This window comes from Caretta caretta, chromosome 14, assembly GCF_965140235.1.
Source record: "Caretta caretta isolate rCarCar2 chromosome 14, rCarCar1.hap1, whole genome shotgun sequence".
Taxonomy (NCBI): Eukaryota; Metazoa; Chordata; order Testudines; family Cheloniidae; genus Caretta; species Caretta caretta.
In genome coordinates, this window is record NC_134219.1 from 3,576,709 (window position 1) to 3,602,317 (window position 25,609).

Genomic DNA, 25,609 nt, shown 5'->3' on the forward strand with positions numbered 1-25,609 from the left:
CCCTGCTTACCCCCACTTGCTCCTACACAGCTTCGAATCAATTGTTTTAATAAACAACACATCTCGCTCATGCTGGGATATTATAAACAGTAAATTACAGCAGCATAGAAGATACTCTATATATCATATCTGTGGTTCTGATGAATGCATCTAGTTTCTCATGTGGTTTATGTTGTCACCACACATCCTTGATAAAATACCGTCCTTTGTCAGGGTTTATTCTTTATAGCTCTCCTTTTCTTTTCCTGTCCTAGTTCCTGATTTAGAGCCAATTTACCATGTCTGCGGTTAGAAGTATGGCTATTACTAACTCACATGAAAAATCACAATTCTGTGATTTTAGGGTTATGATTTTTCACCAAAAATTGTAACATTAAGATCCCAGCCCGTTCTGTTGCAAAAGCAATGTTCACAACATAAGGCCAGCCCCCAGGAAGCACAGATCATGCATGATTAAGGACAATTTAAGCTCTGTCCCCAGTAAAAGGAAGGCAATTTTAATGAGACACTTGAACAGAAACACTCACGCAAGCCCATTCAGAGTTCAAATACAGCAGAAAAATGCTGTCAAGAAATGAGATGCCAACTGTGCGACTTCTCCTGAGACAATTTAAGTGATCTACCAGGGAGCACAGACTAACCTGCCGCTCTTTGGAGCTTTTATGCTGTTTTAATGAGAACATGCCAGGCAGCTGGGGACCATAGGATGGGAAGGACAAAAATGAATCGCTGGATGCACAGACATTAAAATCAATCTATAAAAAAAAAAAAAATGAAGATTGTCACTGGTTCTTTTTCCTCCTGTAATTTTCTACTAGCCCATGTCGATTCTCCATTTCACAGCAGCAGAATGGCCAATTTCTTCCAGGGACAAAATTATATATTCACTCGTTTGGCACGTGGTCTCTCTGAGCTCTCTTAGCTCCCTGCTCAAGATGCATGTAAAATTTGCAAGAGACAAGGTTGGTGAGGTATTTTCTTGTATTGGACAACCTTCTGTTGGTGAAAGAGACAAGCTTTCTTGCCTTTCTGGGGCACTTGACAGCTTGTCTTTTGCATCAGTGTCAGCTGGTCCAATAAAAGATTTTACCTCACCCACCTTCTCTCTCATATCTCTTGGGACCAACAAGGCTACAACACTGCAAATGTCTTGATTTGCACTTATTGTATGGTGCCACCTAGTGGCAGCTCGTACTACATTTGTGCCATTTCCAGCACAAATCCAGGTTTTCTCACCCTCCGCCCACCCACACACAAACTCACTCTCCTGCTGGTAATAGCCCATCCAAAGTGACCACTCTCTTTAAAATGTGTATGATAATCAAGGTGGGCCATTTCCAGCACAAATAGAGACTGGGAGTGGCTAAGTCATTATGCAAGGTAGCCTATTTCCCCTTGTTTTTTTCTACCCTCCCGACATTCTGGTTAAACTTGGATTTATGCTGGAAATGGCCCACCTTGATTATCATGCACATTGTAAGGAGAGTGGTCAGTTTGGATGAGCTATTGCCAGCAGGAGAGTGAGTTTGTGTGTGTATGGGGGTGGGGGGGTGAGAAAACCTGTATTTGTGCTGGAAATGGCCCACCTTGATTATCATGCACATTGTAGGGAGAAAGAAAAGGAGTACTTGTGGCACCTTAGAGACTAACCAATTTATTTGAGCATGAGCTTTCGAAGTGAGCTGTAGCTCACGAAAGCTCATGCTCAAATAAATTGGTTAGTCTCTAAGGTGCCACAAGTACTCCTTTTCTTTTTGCGAATACAGACTAACACGGCTGTTCCTCTGAAACCTGTCATTGTAGGGAGAGTGGTCACTTTGGATAAGCTATTACCAGCAGGAGAGTGAGTTTGTGTGTGTGTGTGTTTTTTTGGAAAAAAAAAAAAAAAGGGGGGGGGTGAGAAAACCTGGATTTGTGCTGGAAATGGCTCACCTTGATTTTCATACAAGTTGTGAGGAGAGTGGTCACTTTGGATAAGCTATTACCAGCAGGAGAGTGAGTTTGTGGGGGGGGGGGGGGGCGGAGGGTGAGAAAACCTGGATTTGTGCTGGAAATGGCCCAACTTGATGATCACTTTAGATAAGCTATTACCAGCAGGAGAGTGGGGTGGGAGGAGGTATTGTTTCATGGTCTGTGTATATAATGTCTTCTGCAGTTTCCATGGTATGCGTCCGATGAAGTGAGCTGTAGCTCACGAAAGCTCATACTCAAATAAATTGGTTAGTCGCTAAGGTGCCACAAGTCCTCCTTTTCTTTTTGCGAATACAGACTAACACGGCTGTTACTCTACTACATAGGAGTTGCCCAACAATATTACTCAGAAATGATCAATTCTTTGAAGATCCCTGAATCCTGGCAGCAGCACAGAACAGCTGGCACGAAGAAGAGTGCTTTGGAAGCCTTCTTGATGAAACGCAGCATATGTGGGGAAGAGAAGAGGAACTTAACCTAAAGCACTGACCTGAATCTCACATGGTGTGAGGTTGAGCCATCTCAGCTTAATCCACCCGGAAATTTCCACAAATTCAGCACACTGACAACAGGCAGATCCACTCTGCCTGCTGCAGAGAACTCTTTATCCTGGGCAGTTAAGTTATTCAGCTCAACCCCTCTTGCCAACCCACATTTGGCTAGCGAGGCTTCAGAACTGGGGAGAAGCTATGAGGCACCCATGTGTGTGCCCTTTTCTGGGAGACATGGGACACTTAGCCCAGAGCTCGTATCAGTGCTGCCGGAATCTACTGCCAGTTAAAGGTTCTGCTTTAACCATCACTCATCTACCCCTTTGTTCTGCTAGACTAAGCTTAGTAAAATCAAACCACTCTGAAAAGCATTAGCACTAAAAGGTCGCAAAACAGGGGCTTCCAAACTGGTTGTGGAGAGACTAGCTAGTCATATGGTGCTGGCAACTCCAAGTTCTCTAGCTGCTAAGCCAGGAGTGGGCAAACTTTTTGGCCTGAGGGCCACACTGCAGTGCAAAACTGTATGGAGGGCCAGGTAGGGAAGGCTGTGCCTCCCCAAACAGCCTGGCCCCCATCCAGCTCAGAACCCAACCCCCCACACTCCTTGTCCCAACCCCCCCCGGACCCCCACTCCTAACTGTCCCCTGGGACTCCACCCCCTATCTACCTCCCCCCGCTCCCCATCCCGAACCTCTGCCCTATCCAACCGCTCCGACACACCCCCCCGCCCCAGGACCCTACCTGCTATCCAACTGCCCCCTGCTCCCTCGGGCTGTAGTTTGTCCACCTCTCTGCTAAGCTATGCTACAAGGCTAAAAATACAACAAACCTCTCAGTTTGCCATGCAATCAGTCCGTGTGCAGGGATGCTATGTGATTGCAAACCTGCATATGAACCCACAGACACTTGCTAATCTGAATTCAGTCTGTACTACAGAAAACCACAAACCCCAGTGCTGAACTGTCAGAAAGTTCAGTGCAGAGCCCTGGGTGGGTAAACTTCTTAGAACAAAGGTGCAACACCCCCACGCTTAATGTCTCTTAAGAACTCAAGGCTTAGAGCCAGCAACCGGCACCGCTGCCTTCCAAGCATGGGGATGGAAAGCTTGGCAACTCAAGGGGTTCTATCCCTCTAAAATCAAGTTTGCCATCTTCTTTCCTCAGTTTGAGGTAGCGATTGTTACAGCAGCACCAGCCAGACCCTGTGGGAGGTGGGAGTGGCCTTAGTGCCTGTCTCCCAGCGAGTTTGAAGGCATCCAAGCCCTTTGGAGGTCAGGCTGAGAACGTGGCATTTTTTGCTTAACTGAACGCTAGACAAGAGAACCGGAACTAACAGGGCCAACTGCAGCCCCAGCCCACGGGAAGGAAATCTCGGCATTACAGCCGGTGAACCTGTGGGATGCGAGCCACGAGTGCTTTCCCTGCACGTTAGCACGAGCGTGGACACGCTGCAGTCCAAAGAGCCAGGCCTGGCCTACCCTCAGTTTTGCCAGCGCATACATGTCAGTTAGGAGCACGGGGGGAAACCCGCACCAACTGACAGCTCTGCCAGGACAAGCCCCGGTGCAGGCCCAGTTACACTGGCGCCAGCTCTGTAGCTGGCATAGGTGCGTCTCTACTAGAGGAGCATGGCGGTATGGCTGCTGCCCACTTCGGACTAGAGGCAAGGTTTGAGAGTGATGTCAAGCAGCAACTTCCCACACTGGAGTTAGTGCCTCCATCTCTATTCACTTCTAGAAGTGCCGGCTGCGCTGGGCTAAAGAGACCCAGCACATTCGGACGCTGTTGATAAATGAAAAGCAGACCATATGGCAGCTGATGATAACTTCATCTGAACAGACTGAGGGGCCAACCCAGCACGTGACCCACGTATCTCTGGCCAGCAAGCCCTGGGCTACCACCTCTTTCAGTGGAGTACAGGTGGTACAGGCGTGGCTCCTGCAGCTACTCCAAACTGCCGGCTGGGGTAGCACGAGGACCCTGGCCATGCTCAGCTGGGACAGAGCCTGCCCGTTTGATGACATTCCTTCTGGAGCAGTTACATAAGCAGCAGTAGGTTGGTCAAGTCATCCTTCAGAAAAGGAAAGCCAGACACGCAAGAGCAGTTCCCTCTTTTATTATCTCACACCTGAAAAGCTCTGAGCACGACTGGTTCATTTCAGCTCCTTCACAGCCAAACCTGAAGAGAAGGGAGGGAAAAAGAAAGGTTGAGTAGCTAAAGAGATCGATCACACTCATCATTTCTGCTTGCCTGGCTGTGAAACCCTGTAACAGGTGCACTGCATCCTGGAGACAAGCTGCTGAAAGGACTGTGGTCCCCAATGACAGGTCAGGAGTGGATTTCTCTGCCTGCCTAAAGCCTCCAGACTTGAGACCTCACTCCCATAGCTTTCAAAGCAAGAGCAGTTGCTCAGATGCTGCAAGGCTAGGGCCAGATATTCTGTTTCAGAATTAATACTGGGAGAGAGTCCATGATTTTCATACAGTAGGCAGGGCAGCAAACCGCATTGCTGCCCCAAAGGAGGGCACTTAGCCCCCACACCTGGAATTCAGCACCAAAAAGCCACTTGAATTGGGCTGACACATCAAGAATGGTTTTGCTGATCTCAAACTCCATGGGATGGGCAGGGATGGTGTCCTTAACCTCTCTTTGCCAGAAGCTGGGAATGGGCGATAGGGAATCGTCAAGTGATCCATCCCCTATTCTGCTCATTCCCTCTGGGGCACCTGGTATTGGCCACTGTTGGAAGATATGATACTGGGCTAGATGGACCTTTGGTCTGACCCAGTATGACCGTTCTTATGGCAACACCAGAACCTCTCCTAGTAGCAGACGGCTGTGGCAAGAGGGAATTATCTCCTTCCCCACTTACAGTCCCTCCATCATTCCCTTCAGGGCAGGACTTGCAGTTCACACTCTGCCCACGAGTGCATGTGACACCAGGGGCTCCCGGAGGAGCACTGCCAGACAATCAGAGTCCTTTGGGTGTTATCGGATCTCTACTGCTGGTGCCTCAACCACCTCTCTGCTTGTTGGTCCATGTTACCCCATATGCATAGTCTCATTCACCCTTTTAATTGAAGACCATTACTTTCTGCGGTGACCCTTGTGGTCAGCCTCATAAGCGTCTCCCATATTTTAGCAGCTCTCTTCCTGCTCTCTTTAAAAAGCGTCACTTTCATTACGTTAACACATGAAACCAGTGACTGCAGGGCTGGACACTTCTCCGACACTGGACTCCGGCAAAGCACAAAGCGAACTACCAGGAATAGGGGATACATAGCCAGAAGCAACAAGCCCCTAAGACAATGGGACATGCACAGCATTCAAGTGATACTAAGTGAACCAAAATTAGACAGACAGGGCAACCCCGCCCACAGTAGTTCTCCCTATGAGGTGACGTTTAAGGCATAAGGCACCTCTCCAAAAAAAAAAAAAAAAAAAAAAAAAGGGCCATATATTTGGAGTTGAATGCCCCCACCCTACACTCACCCATGCAGTATGTCATTTGAAGCTTCTTTAATGTATGTGCAGATGAGGTGTGATGTGAGGCTATCAAGTGGGGCCATATCCCTGTAGGCACAGTGAAACAGTGGTACCGAAAATGAGGACGTATCATAGAATATCAGGGTTGGAAGGGACCTCAGGAGGTCATCTAGTCCAACCCCCTGCTCAAAGCAGGGCCGATCCCCAATTAAATCATCCCAGCCAGGGCTTTGTCAAGCCTGACCTTAAAAACTTCTAAGGAAGGAGATTCCACCACCTCCCTAGGTAACGCATTCCAGTGTTTCACCACCCTCCTAGTGAAAAAGTTTTTCCTAATATCCAACCTAAACCTCCCCCACTGCAACTTGAGACCATTACTCTTCGTTCTGTCATCTGCTACCACTGAGAACAGTCTAGAGCCATCCTCTTTGGAGCCCCCTTTCAGGTAGTTGAAAGCTGCGATCAAATCCCCCCTCATTCTTCTCTTCCGTAGACTAAACATACCCAGTTCCCTCAGCCTCTCCTCATAACTCGTGTTCTAGTCCTCTAATAATTTTTGTTGATCCTCCTTTGCTGTTCCAGAAACACTGCAGTGACTATAGGTTTTACTGTTTAAGTTACACACCGTAATGTGGTGCTTCCCAGATAAAGATGGTCATTGGTTCTGCAAGGGCAATTTTCCCCTACAAATAATGCTGTTTGGCACGTGACAAAAAATGGCAACTATCAACATTTTGCCATGTATTACCATGAATTGGTTTCATATCACAGACTCTCAATTGTCCAAGTACCCCACAAGTGACTGTAATAGTCGGATATTTTCACTTAATTTGCTGACCAGATCAGCCTTACATTGAAGGTTGTGCAGCAGTAGCAGCTGACTGCATATGTCCATAGTTTGTCCGGCAGAGTGGATAGATACAATGTACATGAATTCCTAATGTCATGCCGCTCCATTTGTAAGCTTTTGCACATACAACGTAGCGTCTAGTCTGGAATGCCTATGCATGTAGTCCTAGCCTTTGAAATAGTCGAGAACAGTAGTTCTCAACTCAATTAGCATACAGTTGCAACCCAGATGCATGCTAAAGGCTGGCGGGCCCCACGCGGCCTGGGTCTGGGCTGCTGCACAGCTGCCCTGCCACCCGGTAGGGTCTGGGGCCCCTGCTGCCTGGCTCTCCACCCAGGGCTCTGCTCCTGGCCCCACTCTGTGGAGGGGGTCCCTGGGCAGGAAGTGCTGGGGATGGGGGGGAAGAGAGAGAGAGAGAAGCGACACTGTGGTTCTCAACCTGAGGCCCAGGTAACACGCTGTCAGCTGCATATGCAGCCCACAGTGATAAATAGGTTGAGAATCACTGGTCTAGGAACTAGCTTTTTAATTCAGTGACACTTATGCACAGGTTAGCATTAGTGTTAGAGGTAACATTCAAATTATGAATATGCAAAAGCTATGAGAGAAAGAAATGGCCTAAGAACTAGTAATGAAGTCCACAAACAAGTCCTTGCCCCTGCACTGAAGAAGGATAAAGATCATGTTACCGCTCTTACTAACCACTGTCAGTAACAATGACAAATTCATTTGACCCTGAATCACATCCAGACATGCTTAACAACATATCTACCTGTACATCGGATGTTGCATCAGACAAGAGTCTACTGAAAACAAAAGACGTAGGTGAAGAACAAAAGGAGAGGTTTGAGAGAGGTGCACTTGATTTCTGATGGGATCTGTACCTTCTTTAGTCCAGCCAAGAAATCAGACATTTAGTCTAGAAAGGGAGGGACAGTCATTACAGCTGTCAGTCCAGAAATTGCTTTCCACAGAGCCCTGTCCTTAGAAAATGCAGGGATGATGTTTCAATGGCAACTGTTCTTAGTTGCCCAGTAGGACCTGTGCCTATGTCCTCTTCCACACTGATGGAACAATGAGAACTGACAAAGCTGAATTAGGGCATCAAGCTGAAAGAATCCATGAGTTAAGAGCATGCAACAAAGAAACCACAGTGTACATCAGAGATGCTGTGGCTGTCACACAACTCATGGCTACAGAAAATTACAGACATTCAATGAATTGGCTGCTCAGTACCTGAGGCAGGCGCTAAAAGGATTTGACAAAATTAATTCTATAATCAAAGTTTTTGACAGATATGACAACAGTAACTCTGTGAAAACTGCAGAAAAACAGTGCCAGACAGGACATAAGGTTGGATGCAAGAGTTACCAGAGGATGGGTGGACACCCTGCACCTCCATGGAAAAAGTTTAGAAACGTGGCAGGCAACAAGCAGGCACTTGGTAAAATTCCTCTGTGAATATGCAGCTGAGCGCGCAGGAGCACACCCGCTCCCTCTTGCTGGAAGCTTTTCCAATAGTGAAGCAGTGAAGTCCATCACCCGCAGAGGGCTAAAGAAGCCTAAGGCTTGTACAGTATTCACAAGGAAGCTTCTGCATTATGTACGTGCCAATATGACGTGTGTGTCTCGGTGTCAAAGGAGCCGTAGTAATTAGGTCCCCTGATTCAGATATTTTGGTCCTTGCTGTTCGCTAATTTCCAAAAATGGAACACACAGATAATATGTGGAGTGAAACAGTCACTGTTACCAGCACAACTGACTAGCATTACCTCATCCCTGTGCATGCAACTTTTCCACACACTCACTCCTGACTTCTGCAGTACACACATTAACAGGATGTGACCCTGAGTCATCCATATTTTGTATTAGGGGAAAAAAAAAATCTGTTTAACATTGTCAAAGCAGACGGAGCTTACTACTTCAGAGACCTTGCCAAACTGGGAGAGAGATGGACAAGGTGCAATTTCTGCAGCAAAGAAGTTGGTAGCAGTGCATGACCAGAGCAAGAAAGAAAAAGAGACCCACAAAGACCTCAGTTGCTTGTGCCTCAAACTAGCCATCAAAAAGGCAAGTGTCACTGGTCAAACTCCCACCATGTCAGTAGTTTTGAAGAGCACGTCAGGACACGCTCTTGGCAAACAAAGATTTGGATGCCTGTGCACAGATATTGGATCACCACTGCAACATGGATGGAAAAAGTGTGGATGAACTATTTCCTGTATGCTTCAAGGCCCCAATGACATCTGATCTTCAGCAAGATCTTGTTTGTGCCTAAACCAATAACAGTTGCCAGACAATCAACTCTGTTGCAGTCAGGACAATTTTCCCTGCACACACTGTTGTAACCTACACACTCGACAGAGATCACGATGATGAATGAGATGATGTTGACTAGAAATGTCACCAGTGCTATTACATTTCAATATTACCTGTATCAAATTTTACCCTTTAGATTGTTGTTGTAACACTTTGAAGTATTTGCATTGGTTTCTGTTAGTTTAATGACTATTATTTCAAGACATAAATTTGAGTTTCTTTGACCCCAAAGTTGTCATTTAAACATATTGATGGTGTCATCATTTATCTGTTTCTATGGTAACGGCAGCACTTGACAGCTCCACATGCTCTCATCTTAAAGGAGACATAATAAGCTCTCAAATGATGCATGGGATGTGCGTAGGTGTAGAGCAGAGGCAGGCAGACTTCTTCGCCTGAGGGCCACATCGGGTTTCCAAAATTGTATGGAGGGCCGGTTAGGGGAGGCTGTGTCTCCCAAAACAGCCAGGTGTGGCCCAGCCCCCGCCTCCTTTCTGACCCCCCTGCTGGCCCCATCCAACCCCCCGTTCCCTGTCCCTGACCACCCCCCCCCCCCGGGATTCCTGTCCCATCACCACCCCCTGCTTCCTGACTACCCACGGACCCCCCACTCCTGACTGCCCCATCACCCCATCCAACCCCCCCCGCTCATTCCTGACTGCCCCCCCCAGACCCTTGCCCCATCCAACCCCCCTGTTCCCCGCCCTCTGACCACCCCGACCCCTATCCATACCCCCTGAACTCCCCTGCTCTCTATCCAACCTCTCCTGCCCCCTGCCTGGAGCACCAGCAGCCCAGAGCACTTGGTCAGGCTGCGGCTCTGCAACTGTGCTGCCTGGCCGCCCAGAGTGTTGCTCCAGTGGTAGAGCGAGGCTGCGGGGGAGGGGGAACAGCAGGGGAGGGACCGGGGACTAGCCTCCCAGGCCAGGAGCTCAGGGGCCGGGCAGGAGAGTCCCATGCGCCGGATGTGGCCCGTGGGCCATAGTTTGCCCACCTCTTGGGTAGAGGGTACAGTAAGTTGACCAAATCAGTGTATCTGCTGCTCCCCTATTTCATGTACTGTAGAATACTGTGAATACCCACAGCTTACAGATCCGATCAAGCTGAGGGAATGAACGGTGAGCCAGAACGAGCGTCTGTGCTCCATAATGTAGCGCTACCCTTCATCAAACATGTGTGTATTCTTTGGCAGCTCTTGTATGCGCAGAAAGAGCCATTTCACACATCCCCTGCTCAGCCTAGCAGTGTGAGGCTCTCAAAAGTAGAGCAAACAAAGGGGGTCCCAAAACCTTCACTTTCCTGTTCCACTTCACGTCACAATGAAAGAGGGGCGCCAGTTCACTGGTAACTCTAGATAACACAAGAGGCTGGTTATAAGTACTTTGAGTGCTATATAAAATACAGGACACCCTCCCACACAATCAGTTACCTGGTGGCAGGGACTGCTTCAATTTCTCAGCCTTCTCCTTGTCAGTGATGACCAGAGTGTAGAGATACCGGCTGCAACGCACCTTAAATTTCACATTGTCTTTGTTCTTCTTGATCTTGACAGCTGCAGTAGAAAGAAGCTGGAGTTAGCACATCATTAGTGCCTTGCGCACACAATAACTTTTGCAAGCCACTCCAGCCAGCCAAGGAAAGTCTCAGGAACCCAGTGAAAAAAGTAGCCCTCCCACTACAAGGCCTTGCACACCAGTTATTCTGCCTCAAATGTTTAAGTGCAGAGCAGAATTCAAGACTATCTAACCCTGGCCACCCTACTGCCATCACAAAGGGGCACAGTGAAAATCCAGCTCAAAAACTTCATCAGTTTGTTAGTGTCAGCTGCAGCTGAAGTGTTTTCACTGGATTTAACTCACTCCAGCCAGTAAAGAGGATAGACCACATGAGGATTTCACAAAGCAAACAGCTGTATATTTCAGGCTATTGTCCTCCAACACACACACACACACACACACAGAACTTAATGAACTGAAATTTATAGTGCCACAAATTCCAACAGAGTGAGACAGTTTAAGTGTTATAAGGTTGTATTTACCCTTATGGTCTTTTTGCACGTAAACAACATTTCAAGTTCCACCACCATGTTTTACATACAATTCAAGTTATCCAAGGCTGCAGAAGATGCTTTAAATCCAGTTTTTCATTTTTGTCTTTTAGAACCAATTTAACTAGACAGTTCCTTCAAACATATGAAACTGTGCTTCTTAGCCTCCCTTCTTGAAGCAGAGTATGAAAAAGCCCCAAGAGTTCTGCATTACAGAAGCTATCGGAGGTTTACAGAACCCAGAACTGGCTGAAATGCTTTTTAAAAATGACACTATCAGTCATAATAATGTTTCAAGTACTACACCATGCCCTCACCTCTTGCTCACATAATGGGTTTTACAAAGCCCATTTTCAAGTATTTTTCCTCTTTGCTGCAGTGCAAGACCCACACAAAGAATGCAACAGTGTAAATGGGGCTCTCAAACTAGGTCGTGACATTATGTGGGGCTTGCGAGCAGTCAGCCCAACCCTAAAACCTGCTTTGCATCCAGCATTTATAATTGTGTGAAAGTGTTTTTAATTTACAAGGGGGGTTGCACTCAGAGGCTTGCAGTGTGAAAGGGGTCACCAATACAAAGGTTTGAGAACCACTGGGAAACCACACACGAAGTACTGTCAAATGCTAAAAACAAACTGAAGAGACATTTCTCATTTTGCAATTATAGTCATCTTAGGTGCCACCTGAAACAATAGCAGGTACGACAATTACAGGCGAAAGAGTGATTTAATGGTGCCTCTTTCAAAAGAATATGAAAAGCTTTTGATATTAAATATGTGGCTGAAAGGCTAGACTGAAACTGACAAGACACATGATCATACCATAGTTGCAAATAGTTTCCAACATCACTTATTTGCCAAAACCCAAGTGCAAGGTTGTGTGTCCCTGTTCACCACATTCCCATGAAGGGAAGGAGCCGCACTCCTTACACTACTTGAGGTGCCCCCATAGCATCAATTCTTGCAGGAGAAATGTAGTCCTGAACTTGGGTCATGACAAAACAAACACAAACGCAGTTTATAAGAAAAAACAAACTAACATTTAATAGGCATTGCAATTAGCCTCTACTTGCTTTATTTAAGCTCAGATACTGCTATATTTATTTAGTGATTGCCACTTCCTGGATGATTATTTTTGTAGCATTCAACACAAGGTATGAGAAAACTATTGTAATCCCAGAATTTGCTCCGCTCCCCATCTTATACCATTTAATCAAGGTCACCATGTTAAGTACCAATCCAATGAGAAACCACTACTTTTAGACAGAGCTCCTCAGGGCAGGAAGTGCACCTCTACTTAATACACATACTAACACTGCTATATATTAATCTTAAACAATTGAATAAGTCACTAACACATTCATTTGTGTTGGGAAGAACAGCCCCCACGCTTGTTACAAACAGAAGTGTGTGGGTCTAGACCAGAGTCAGGTTTATGTCCCCCGCTAGGAACAGGATTTACCCATTAGTAGCAGACGTGACAAGATTTTGTCAGTTATTTTTAGTGAAAGTCACAGACAGGTTGCGGGTAATAAACAAAAATTCACAGAAGCCCGTGACCTGCCCCTGACTTTTACTAAAAATACTTGGGGGTGGGGGTGAGAGAGAGCATGCCCACCGCTGTTCCGGAGGTAGGGGCTGACCCTTGCTGAAGCCCAAGGAGACCGGATACCTGCCAGCTGCTCCAGCATCCCAGTGGGCTGACACCTGCTCCAGCTGTGCCCCAGAAGTAGTCCCAGAGGTGCTGGAAAGTCAGGGAATCCAGGACAGAATAGTAGCCTTAAAGATGGTGAACAGGATCTACACTGAGCAGTCATTCATGGTCAGTCCTGTGTCAACTAACTTAGACTCTATACAGTTGCCCTTGGACAGGAAGTTGTAGCATGTGGGCAAGCCCCTGACCAATCGTCTAACATGTACTCATAGGCTCCAGGAATTTAAGTCCCAACATCGCTCCCTAACAACCACGTGGCCATAGCTAAACATATAAGTAAGCAGACATGCTGTGGGGCCCAAGCACTCTGTCTGCACTAGGGTAAAAAATATTCCCTCCCTTCAGCTTCTACGGAGGAAAGCCCTCTTTAGCACTTCAACAGGAGATAATTTTTTAGAAGACAGACGGAAGCCAAGCAGGCCCCATGCAGGGCTTCAACCCAGCCCCTGGGCAACTAGTACTACTCACATTTGGCATCCTTTCTCCTGGCTGTAAGCAGGAAGTCTTTGATCTCTTCGATTTTGCGAGGCTGGAAATACGTACATAAAAAAAATTTTAAATTATTATTATGAAGACGCCCTATCTGGAACACCACTCAGCTTGGCGAGCTGCGGGAGGCATGTGCCCCCGAACCAGCCGGCCCTAGGCCGCTCAGCTGTCCGACAGCGGGCTCGCACCAGGGAAATGCTCCGCCAGCCCCTCTCACCCGCGCCCACCCTCCGGGGCACTGGGGGAGCGGGGCGTGAGCCCAGGTCCCCAGAGCAGAGGGGGAGAGACTCCCCGCAGGGCCGGCCGGCCCTCGCCACGCCGCAGGGTCCCCCCAGGGCCCGGCCCGCCGTCCCGTCCCACCCGAGACCCAGGCGCCCATCACCCCCCCGTGCTGGCTCACCATGGCGACCGGCCGGGCTGCGGGCACCTGCGGGAGAGAAAATCCAAGATGGCGTCAGCGCGGGGGTGGGGGGTGAGAAGCCCCAAGCTCGCCCCTCCTCGCCCCCACCCCGCCAACCGGCCCGCCCGCCTGGCCCCCCACCCGCTCCCCCGTGTCCCTCATCCCCTCCTCGGGACCCCCGCACCCGGCCCCGCCGAGGATGCCGGCGGATCCAGCTGCGCACCCCCCGGACACTCACTCAGACAGCCACAGACGCGGCGGTGAAAAGGAACAAGTACTTCCGCATCCGGGCACTTAAACCAGACCCAGGCGGCTACTGGTGCCGAGAGCAGGCAAAAGGCGCCGGGGGGCGCTCACAGCAACACAAGTGGGGAGGGCTGGCTAGCCGGAGACGTGCTGGTTTATTTGGGACCCTAGGTTTAGACAGGGGTTACAGTGTGTGGTTGTGAGGGGGGTATTGGTGTCGTGTTTGCTATTGTCTTCATTGATATGAATAGCTAAGGATAGTGCTGTCGATTTTTATTACAATTATACTAATTGTATTAAGATTTTAATTAATGATAAACAATTAATTCACAACTCACGGTTGGGGTGTGTGTGTTCCTTATAATATTTCCTTTGCCGGTTAGTCCGGATCTACTAATATTGCATTACTCCCAGCTGGGGGTCATTGTAGACACGACCACGTTTTTGTTAATGTAGAGTTGAATGCCATCCATTGCAGTTTCTTGGCTGACTGTTACAACCTCTCTTTGCTTAGTGCTCTGATCTGGTTCTTCCAGCATGTTACCGGCTGTTATAAAGAGCATGGGGATCAGTTGTTTTCCATGTCCACTGACGGTAGGAGAAGAAGCAGTGGACTTAATCTGCAACAAGGCAGATTTATATTAGATGTTAGGAAAAACTTTCTAACTCTAAGGGTAGTTAGGCTCTGGAATAGGCTTCCCAAGGGAGCTGTTGGAGTCCCCATCATTGGAAGCATTTAAAAACAAGTTGGACAAACACCTGTCAGGGATGATCTAGATGTTCTTGGTCCTGCCGCAGCTCCGAGGACTGGACTTGATGACTTCTCAAAGTCCCTTCCAGCCCTATGTTTCTATGATACAAGAGGAGAGAGTATGCTTTTTTTGTGGTTAAGGCAACCACAAAATGAGACTGGGTTCTGTTCTCAGTTTAACTCCAATTTTGCTGTGTGATTTTGGACACGTCAAATCCCACTGTGTTGTGCCTCAGTTTCCCCATCTGTAAAATGGGGGTAATGACACCTACTTTATATGGTGGCTGTGAGGCTCAGTTCACTAATCTGAAGGCATCAGAGGGAAGCTGCTAGAGAAGAAGAAAGCAGGGTGTGGTTAGGGCTATCATTATTTATCAGGTTAATTATGGCAGTGCCTGGGGGCCACCTAAGAATGGGGTGCCATTGTGCTAGGCACTGGACAGACCGAATCAGAGACAGTCCCTGCTCCAAAGAGCTTACAATTTGAATAGAGCAAAGGGGCAGGGAAAAGTTTAGAACACAGAAGTGGAGCCCATCTGGGTTTGTACAGTGCCTAGCGCAATGGGGGCCTGGTCCATGACTGCCACTCCTGGGTGCTGCTGCAATATAGATTATAGGACCGAGCTGGTGGCAAATTAGGTCTGCAATTTTTACAATGGTGGTGCCATTGTCTCCTTTTGGCTTCTAAGGCAGAGAACCACCAGAGTTTTCAAAACAGAAAAATATTTCAGGCCTCCTTTATCCGTTAGGATGGGCACAAGCCTAGTTCCCTCCCCACAGTGTGTCCCCCAAGCTGTCCTGTTCAGGGCCCCCTTCAAAGAGCTGCATGTCAGAGCTAGGGATGTAATGGAACAGTTCATCCACGGGAGGGAGCTTTAGCAACGCTTTAGCACCCTTGCACAAAGTCAATGTAAAGAGCAAAGCAGCCTGGTCCCAGGTATTGCATTGGGTGATGACCCTGGGAAAGGTTAGCCCTCCCCAACAGCCACGGCTCAGTGTGGCTTGCTTTGTCCCGAACAGTAATCAGGTTCCTTCTACATGGCATCCTCAATCCATCGGTCGTGCTGCTGCCATCCAAAGAGCAGCCGTGGACTGGGGCATACCAGGCCTTGGAGAGAAACTGGATCATTTGCTAAGGGCTAAGCAAATGTTGGGTTTAGTGCTTTGCTGGGAGTTTAGGGGAATGGGACGGTAACAAGCCAACAGGGCCAGGGGGCTGCTTGACCCACACAGCAGGTGCCTGGCTGTGAAAGTGATATCCTCCAACAAGGGGATTGCATCAGGAATTTCTCCTGGGTGTGAGTTTCTCTCTAAGCACCCTTGCCCTGATTCCGCTCGCTGGGATTTAGAAATGCTAGGAGCCCAGGTCCTGGGCGGACGCATGTCCAGCTGGCTGTGAGGGGAATGGTGAGGGACAAGGGGAAGGAACAGACACTTCACTGACAGTGTCCCGATGTCTGTGGGGCTGTGTTGTTGAAAAGCTGCTTCTGCACTCCTCTATGGGATGCATTACTGAGACCAGCCCTCCCAGGATGGGCAGATTCAGCCGCCACCAGCAAATGAGTCGTGAATAAGTAGGAACTTCAGGGGGTTTGGAGGGGTATGTATCCAAAATATATGTCCAGAGGCTTCACCCACTGTTCTTTTCCCTTCCGGCTGTACCTGTATTTCTTCTAATGCACCTGGAGAGACCCAGTAACCTGCTCCCTCCAAACCCCCAATCTCCCCTCCCCCTGATCACTATGGGAAGGGGAGGGTGACTTTGCTAATACTTCAGTTTTGCATCAGTTTCCATCCTTTGATCTTAAAGCACTTCACAAAAAAAGGCAAGTCTCATCTCCCCGCAGATTTCAGGTGAGGAAACTGAGGCCCACAGAGCAGGTCAGTGCCGGGAATAGAAACACATGGGGCTCTGAAACCGCAGCTCATCTGTCAGACAACTGAACCAGCCTGGAACAAGTGAGGGGAGAAGGCTGAAAGCTCAGGCTTTGCTGGCATGATTTCTCCTCTCCGCTCCCAGCCAGCCCTAGGAAGGAGAGAGACAGGCTTGTATTTATCATGAAACACACACACACCTCTGTGTGGGTGTGGGGGGTCATGCTGGAAGTCTGGGCAGAAGGGTCAGGTGACTTAGGACACTGGCGGCATAGTTTCCCCCAGCCCTGGAGCACAAGCTCCCCCTCAAGACAGTGCCAAGACTCCCTATGAGCTGCACGGGAGCAGGATCAGCCCCTTGGGCCAGGAAACTGGACCATGGTACGACAGAGACAGACCGGAACCAAGACACCAGCCAGGAACCGCTTTGAGGAACTTTGGACCCTGATCAGCATCTAGGCGTGAGCTTTGCTCCAGGCCTTCTCTACAGTCTGGGTGAAGCTCTGGAGCCAACTCCTGCCAGCAATCAATCAGTCCAACCTATCAGCTTTACAGAAGTTTGGATCTCGATCAGAACTTTTATCTCCACATCGGTTTTTCTACCATACCCATCACCAGAGCATCTGGGCTTTCCCCCTCTGGGCTCTTCCCTACAAATCCCAGTAAAATATCTACTGCTGGGACAGAAGATAAATTAAATGGACATTTCTACAGATCTAGCAAAATTATACTGGAGTGAAGGAGAATTCATCTTCACCTTAAGGGACAAAAATTTTTCCTATCTATCAAAATGTGCATGGGAGAAGGAACATTAGATCTACAGAAAGGGACAGACCCTTTCGACTAAGGGGCAGGGGGCCAGCCTATCTGCTTGTACATATCTTATGTTATGCAGCAGGAGAAAGGAAATCAATAGAGCTGTCAGGGCTTTAATGCATTCAGTATTGCAAACTCTGCAATCACCGGAATCACCAGATGGATGTTTCAAATTAAAAAAAAAAAAAAAAAAAAAAAAAAAGGAAGATAAACACCTGCCATGCCAAAGGGGAAGTGGGAACAGGAATAAGTATTGGGGAAAATTAAAGGCCATAAATCATTAGAACCTGCCCAAAGTCCAGGACGTGTTATTTATAGGACAGTCCCTTTAAATTAAAAAAAAATTGCATTAGCACCACAGGGTCACTGGCTGTTGCAGCTTGGGCTTGAGCGTGGTCTGTCCCTGTACGCGTAAAGCCCTGTTTCACAGCACCTGCTCGTAGCTGTAGCATGGTTGGGAAAAACCAGAGCTTGGGGGAGCTTTATAAACACTCCTAAGGGGTTCTAGCAGCCTGGGGAGCATTAGAGTCTGCTGCCCCAAAACACAGGCTCCGAGAACTTGAGACACCAGGACGTTGCTGTGGGATATACCAATAGCAGGGCTTTTAGCCTCTTTGCAAACCAGACACTAGTGGGCAACTCTCATTCTACCAAGACAGAGGCCCCCTTGTTCTGGGTGCTGCATGGACTCCTAGCAAGAGAGTGCCCTTGCCCCAAACAGCTTACAGTCTAAATAGACAAGACAGACAAAGGGGAAACTGAGGTGCAGAGAGAGGGGACATGTGACTTACCTTATGTCCGTGGAAAGAGAACCCAGGTCTTAAGTCTCACTCCATTGTTCTGCACACTAGAGCACACTGCCTCCAAATAGACCCACTATCCACACTCCTCATGCACCCAGAAATGGATGCATCATTTCAGGGTCTTGAGGGGGATCATAAAACCCAGAGAGGATATTTTGAAAGTCAGGTTAAATGTGAACATAAGAACGGCCATACTGGGGTCAGACCAATGGTCCATCTAGTCCAGTATCTTGTCTCTGACAGTGGCCAATGCCAGATGCCCCAGAGGGAATGAACAGAACAGGGCAATTTCAGGTGATCCATCCCCTGTTGCCCATTCCCAGCTTCTGGCAGTCAGAGGTGTAGGGACACCCAAAGCATGGGGTTGCGTCCCTGACCATCCTGGATAATAGCCGCTGAGGGACCTGTCCTCCATGAACATGTCTAACTAGTTTTTTAACCCAGGTATGCTTCTGGCTTTCACACCATCCCCTGGCAATGAGTTCCACAGGTTGACTGAGGGTTGTGTGAAGCACTTCCTTATGTTTGTTTTAAACCTGCTGCCTATTAATTTCATTGGGTGGCCCCTGGTTTGTGTGTTATGTAAAGGGGGTAAATAACACTTCTATACTCACTTTCTCCACATCAGTCATGATTTTATAGATCTCTATCCTATCCTCCCTTAGTCAAGCTTTTTACTAAGTCTTTTTAATCTCTCCTCGTATGGAAGCTATTCTGTCCTCCTAATCACTTTTGTTGCCCTTCTCTGTACCCTTTCCAATATATCATTTTTGAGATGAGGCGACCAGAACTGCAGGCAGTATTCAAGGTGTGGGCGTACCATGGATATATAGTGGCATAATGATATTTTCTATGCCTTTCTTGATGATTCCCAACATTCTGTTCGCGTTTTTGATGGCCGCTGCACATTGAGCAGATGTTTTCAGATAATTATGCACAATGTCTCCAAGATCTCTTCCTTGAGTGGTAACAGCTAATTTAGACCCCCATCATTTTGTCTGTGTAGTTGAGATTATGTTTTCCAATGTGCATTACTTTGCATTTATCAATAGGGCCCTACCAAATTCATGGTCCATTTTAGTCATAGGATTTTTAAAATAGTAAATTTCATGATTTCGGATATTTAAATCTGACATTTCACCATGTTGTAACTGTGGGTCCTGACCCAAAAGGGAGGTTTTTTTTGGGGGGGAGGCGTTTTGCAAGGTTATTGTAGGGGGATTCAGAGTAGCAGCCGTGTTAGTCTGTATCCGCAAAACGAACAGGAGGACTTGTGGCACCTTAGAGACTAACAAATTTATCTGAGCATAAGCTTTCGTGGGCTAAGTTAAGGTGAGCTCACCTTAACTGATCACTCTCGTTATAGTGTGTATGATAACACTCATTGTTTCATATTCTCTGTGTATATATATATATATATCTTCCTGCTGTATTTTCCACTGCATGCATCTGATGAAGTGGGTTTTAGCCCACGAAAGCTTCTGCTCAAATAAATGGGTTCATCTCTAAGGTGCCACAAGTCCTCCTGGTTTTTTTTTGTAGGGGGATTGTGCTGCTGCCCTCATAGCTGGAACCTCAGCCAGCAGCTGCCACTCTGCCACTGGCAGGGCGCTCGCTGCCTTCAGAGCCGGCCGCTGCTCTCTGGCCACCCAGCTCTGAAAGCAGAGCAGAAGTAAGGGTGACAATGCTGCAACCCCCCTACAGTAATCTTCTGACCCCCCACCATGACCCTCTTTTAGGTGAGGACCTCCAGTTTGAAAAACACTGGTCCCCTCCATGAATAACCTGTATAGTAGGTTAAAAGTCCACAAAAGACCAGATTTCACCGGAGAGACCAGATTTCACGGGCCGTGATGCATTTTTCACAGCCATGAATTTGGTAGGGCCCTATTTATTAACACTAAATTTCATCTGCCCTTTTGTTGCCCAGTCACCCAGTTTTGTGAGATCCTTTTGTAACTCTTTACAGTCAGCTTTGGATCTAAGTACCTTGAGTAATTTTGTATCATCTGCAAACTTTGTTATCTCACTGTTTACCCCTTTTTCCAGATCATTTATGAATACAGGAGGTCCCTGGTATACGTCTCCCCTTTATCCGTTGTTTCGTATATCCATCGCACATCAATAGGGCAACATGTTCTGATTCACATCAGTCCCAAGCCACATATCAGTCGTTTGCTGTACTGTAAGTTGCAAAGGACAGATATGCGGATCGGGACCAACGTGAATTGGAACACGTTGCCCTATTGATGAGCAACGGATATGTGACAGATATGCATAGCCACGGGTGGCCCGCAGCCCACTCACTTAATATCCAGATCCATCCCCACAGTCCTGGTTCTGCTCCCGCTCCACCCAGCCGGTGTTCCAGCTGGGGAGCAGGGTCGGGGGGCGTGTCCAGCTCTGGTGCTTGTGCTGGGGAGCGAGGTGGGGCGCGTGTGGACTTCCAAGCCCCTGACCCCCACTCCCTGGCTAGAACGCTGGAGCGGGACAAGCCCCCACATCCCAACCCTACTCCACGGCTGGTGCGCCGGGCAAGTGGAGCAGGGCAAGCCCTCGTGCCCTGATCCCGATGCTCTGCCAGGTGGAGCGGGGCAAGTCCTTGCACCCTGGTCCCTGGCTGGAGCACTGGGCGGAGTGGGGCAAGCCCCCGATCCCTGGCAGGAGCACAGGACGGAGCGGGACAAGCCCCCATGCCCCGATCCCCAGAAGGAGCACTGGGCAGAGTGGGGCAAGCCCCTGCACCCTGATCCCACTCCCTGCAGGAGCACTGGGCGGGCGGAGCAAGGCAAGCCCTGAGCAGTGGGAGGGGGGGGCAGAGTGGGTGGGGCTGTAGGGGTTCACATTTTTACGGGGCCCCCATTTTTCCAGGAGCTCCTGGCCAGAGCATCTATCAGCCCCCCTGCACGGCCAGCCGGATGGGGGAGAGGCAGCCAGATCGTTCCTACCCCTCCACTCCCCCATCATTGCCCGCCCACACCGGGCCCACCCAAGTATCCCCTCCTGCCTACACTACTGCTGTACCAGTGCGTCCCCAGTAAACGTCGCTAACAGCACTGGTCTCAGGACATATCCTTCGGAGAGCCCGTTATTTAATGCTCTTCACTGTGAAAACTGACCATTCATTCCTATCCTTTGTTTCCTATCTTTTAACCAGTTACTGATCCATGAGAGGACCTTCCCTCTTATCCCATGGCAGCTTACTTTGCTTAAGAGCCTGTGATGAGGGACTTTATCAAAGGCTTTCTGAAAGGCCACGTACACTGTATCCACTGGATCATCCTTGTCCTTATGTTTTTTGACCCCCTCAAAGAATTCTAATAGATTGGTGAGGCATGCTTTTTCTTTACAGAAGCTGTGTTGGCTTCCCCAACACATCATGTTTATCTGTGTGTCTCATAATTCTGTGCTGATAGTGCCAACCAATTTACCTGGTACTGAAGTGAGGCTTACTGGCCTGCAATTGCCAGGATTGCTTTTGAAACCTTCTTTAAAAATCAGCGTTACAATTAGTTATTCTCCAGTCATCTGGTACAGAGGCTGATTTAAGCGATAGGTTACATATCACAGTTGGATTCACCCAAGAGTTCTGAACGAACTCAAATATGAAATTGTAGAACTACTCTCTGCTCCTGGTGATTTATCATTGTTTAATTTATCAGTTTGTTCCAAAACCTCCTCTCTTGACACTTCAATCTGGGACAGCTCCTCAGATTTGTCACCTAAGAAGAATGGCTCAGGCCTGGGAATCTCCCTCAGATCCTCCGCAGTGAAGACCAATGCAACAAATTCATTTAGCTTCACCGCAACAGCCTTGTCTTCCTTGAGTGCACCGTTAGCATCTCGATCGTCCAGCGGCCCCATGGATTGTTTGCCAGGCTTCCGGCTTACAATTTGTTTGGCTGTTCGTGTCTGTGGCTTTGCTCCAACCCCTCCCACCCCGCTCATTCTCTACTGTCACTCAGCAGCTTCCTGATTATTTTTAAGAGTTTGTAGCAGGAGAGCAATAACTGGAGCCCTCACACTGCTTTATGAGGCAATAACCCAGCTCCCTGGCTCAGGATAATACTCGGTGGCCTCCTATGGGGACTGGCTTACAGCCCATTAACCTGTGGGGATGGGCTGTTATCACTCCTCGCAGCGGAGACCTTCACCAAGGGGCATGCACTTGGAGCCAGGGCAGGGAGAGGGGAGTGGGAAACATAGCAGGAGAGTGGCGGTCCAGAGGATGAGCTGGGATGTCTCCCTTCTGCCCCACAACTCCTGCAGCTTAGACCCAGAGACAGCTCTCAGGCCCCCATTTCCCTGGTGACCTGGGAGGCTGAGCCCATCTGTCTCACTCTGGCCCTTGGAGAGCTGCCAGTGCTGGCGCATGGGGAGTTTGGAGTGTGCCAGGAGGGAGCCTCAGGAGGCCCCTGGTTGGTGCTGGAGCTGGAGCACCCCCCTCTGCTCCTAGCTGCCATCACCAGGAGCAAGGTGGGAATGGAGCTGGCCTGGATGTTGGAAGCATGAGCCGGGAGCTAGCAGAAGGACTTGGGCAGCGGGGAGGGCAGAACTGGGTCACACCTGCCAGCCATCAGCCACGGGCGTTGAGGTCCTGGCCTGACACTTCAGCCTGGCAGGCAGGGAGCTTGCACCTTACCGGGACCCAGATATAGGCTGGAGAAGAGCTAGGGGAAGAGGCTGAGGTGGGAGGGGGTTAAGGGTGGGAGGCAACTGGAGAGGTCCCTGCCCTGGGGTGGAGGAGGCCAGCAGGAGTGAAGAGAGGAGACCAAAGGCACTGACGGTGCTGGCATAGTGGGCTGTCAAGGTTCCTTCCCCACTCTGAACTCTGGGGTACAGAGGTGGGAACCTGCAAGAAAGACCCCCTACGCTTATTCTTACCAGCTTTGGTTAAAAACTTCCCCAAGGTACAAACTTTGCCTTGTCCTTGAACACTATGCGGCCACCACCAAGCGTTTTAAACAAAGAACAGGGAAAGAGCCCCCTTGGAGACGTCTTCCCCCAAAGCCCTACACTCCTTCTCCTGGGGAAGGCTTGATAAGAATCCTCACCAATTGGCACAGGTGAACACAGACCCAAACCCTTGGATCTTAAGAACAATGAAAAATCAATCAGGTTCTTAAAAGAAGAATTTTAATTAAAGAAAAGGTAAAAGAATCACCTCTGTAAAATCAGGGTGGTAAATACCTTACAGGGTAATCAGATTCGAAACATAGAGAATCCTTCTAGGCAGAACCTTAAGTTACAAAAAGACACAAAAACAGGAATATACATTCCACCCAGCAAAGCTTATTTTACCATCCATTAAACAAAAGGAAATCTAACGTATTTCTAGCTAGATGACTTATTAACTTAACAGGAGTTGTAAGGCTGCATTCCTGATCTGTTCCTGGCAAAAGCATCACACAGAGACAGACAAACCCTTTGTCGTCCCCCCCTCCAGATTTGAAAGTATCTTGTCCCCTCTTTGGTCATTTTGGGTCAGGTGCCAGTGAGGTTATCTTAGCTCCTTAACACTTTACAGGTGAAAGGGTTTTGCCTCTGGCCAGGAAGGATTTTATAGCACTGTATACAGAAAGGTGATTACCCTTCCCTTTATTTTTATGACATGCCCCCCAAATCACAGATAGGGTGAAACGCTGGCTGGGATTTCCTCCTGGAGCTCTAGGAGAAAACAGAGTTAGTAAGACACATGCACCTCTAAATACACTACTAACTGTATAAAGACTAACAATATTTTCCACATCTCAAGGACGATTTTAACCAGTTGATTCTGGGAAACTTTCATGGAACAGTGCATCAGCCACTTTGTTAGAAGCTCCTGAGATGTGTTGTATGTCGAAATCAAAATCTTGGAGAGCTAAATTCCACCGAATAAGTTTTTTATTTCCCTTGGCGGTATGAAGCCACTGTAGCACAGCATGGTCGGTTTGCAGGTGGAAATGCCATCCCCAAACGTATGGGCGTAGCTTTTCCAGGGCGTAGACAATGGTGTAACATTCCTTTTCACTGATTGACTGGTGGCTTTCCCTCTCAGACAGCTTCTTGCTGAAAAACACGACAGGATGGAACTCTTGATTTGGTCCTTCCTGCATTAAAACTGCTCCCACACCACGCTCGGATGCATCTGTGGTTACTAGGAACAGTTTGTCAAAGTCTGGGGCCCTTAGCACAGGGTCAGACATGAGTGTTGCTTTAAGCTGGTTAAAGGCCTTCTGACACTCTTCAGTCCACTGAACTGCATTTGGTTAGGTCTGTCAGTGCGGGTGGCGATTTGGCTGTATTGCGGTACAAATCGCCTGTAATATCCGACCAAGCCTAAGAAGAATTGGACCTGTTTCTTTGACTTTGGGACAGGCCACTTTTGGATAGCATCCACTTTGACCTGTAGGAGGTTGATAGTTTCTTGATCCACCTGGTATCCAAGGTAAGTCACTCTGTTTAGGCCTATTTGACACTTCTTAGCCTTAACAGTTAGTCCTGCCTCCCTTATGCACTCAAAGACTTTTTGTAGATGTTCCAGGTGTTCTGCCCAGGAATCCAAAAATATGGTCACATCGTCAAGGTAGGCGATTGCATATTCTCCCAATCCTGCTAGGAGACGATCTACAAGTCTTTGGAAGGTGGCGGGTGCATTCCACAGCCCGAAAGGGAGCACATTAAATTCATACAGCCCGACATGAGTGATGAAGGCTGACCTTTTCTTGGCAGATTCATCTAGCGGTACCTGCCAGTACCCCTTGGTTAAGTCCAAGGTAGAGATGAACTGGCCCCGTCCCAGTTTCTCCAATAGTTCATCTGTGCGTGGCATTGGATAGTTGTCTGGGCGAGTTACAGCATTTAGCTTACGGTAGTCCACGCAAAAACGTATCACCCCATCTGGGTTGGGAACTAGAACCACTGGAGATGCCCATGCACTGCCAGAGGGGTGGATTACACCCATCTGTAGCATATCCTGGATCTCCCGTTCTATAGCAGTTTTAGCTTGACGAGACACCCGGTAAGGTTGGGCTCTAATTGGGTGAGCATTACCTGTGTCAACCTGGAGTGGTATGCCCATTCAGTCAGTCTGTTGAGCCATTTATCAAACAGATCTGTCATCTGGTTTACATAAGCCACATTACTTAGTCCAGGCCCTCTCTTAAGGCTTCAAAATTTTACTTTGTAAGTTTCAGGTGTAACTTGAAATTGCTTTAAAACCAAATCCTTGAATTTATTATAGTCAGAAGCCTCATCAATAGGCATCTTACTGAATATGTCCAGAGCTCTTCCAGTCAATTTTGCGACCAATGTGGTCATCTTGTGAGCTTCAGGAATTTTATGGAGAGTGCACCGTCTCTCCAAGGTGA

The 25,609-nt window shown here is 48.4% G+C and overlaps 1 protein-coding gene across 1 annotated transcript; it reads right to left on the reverse strand.

Annotated features, from left to right (window-relative positions):
- Positions 1–4,561: 4,561 nt before the first annotated feature.
- Positions 4,562–14,111, reverse strand: RPL38 (ribosomal protein L38). The gene is made up of 5 exons (XM_048817742.2): positions 14,005–14,111; positions 13,767–13,793; positions 13,346–13,406; positions 10,547–10,669; positions 4,562–4,640 (listed from the first exon to the last, which is right to left on the reverse strand). Exons 2-5 carry the CDS (start codon positions 13,767–13,769, stop codon positions 4,615–4,617), a joined length of 213 nt encoding a protein of 70 aa, XP_048673699.1. The 5' UTR covers positions 13,770–13,793; positions 14,005–14,111; the 3' UTR covers positions 4,562–4,614.
- Between the last annotated feature and the right edge of the window lie 11,498 nt (positions 14,112–25,609).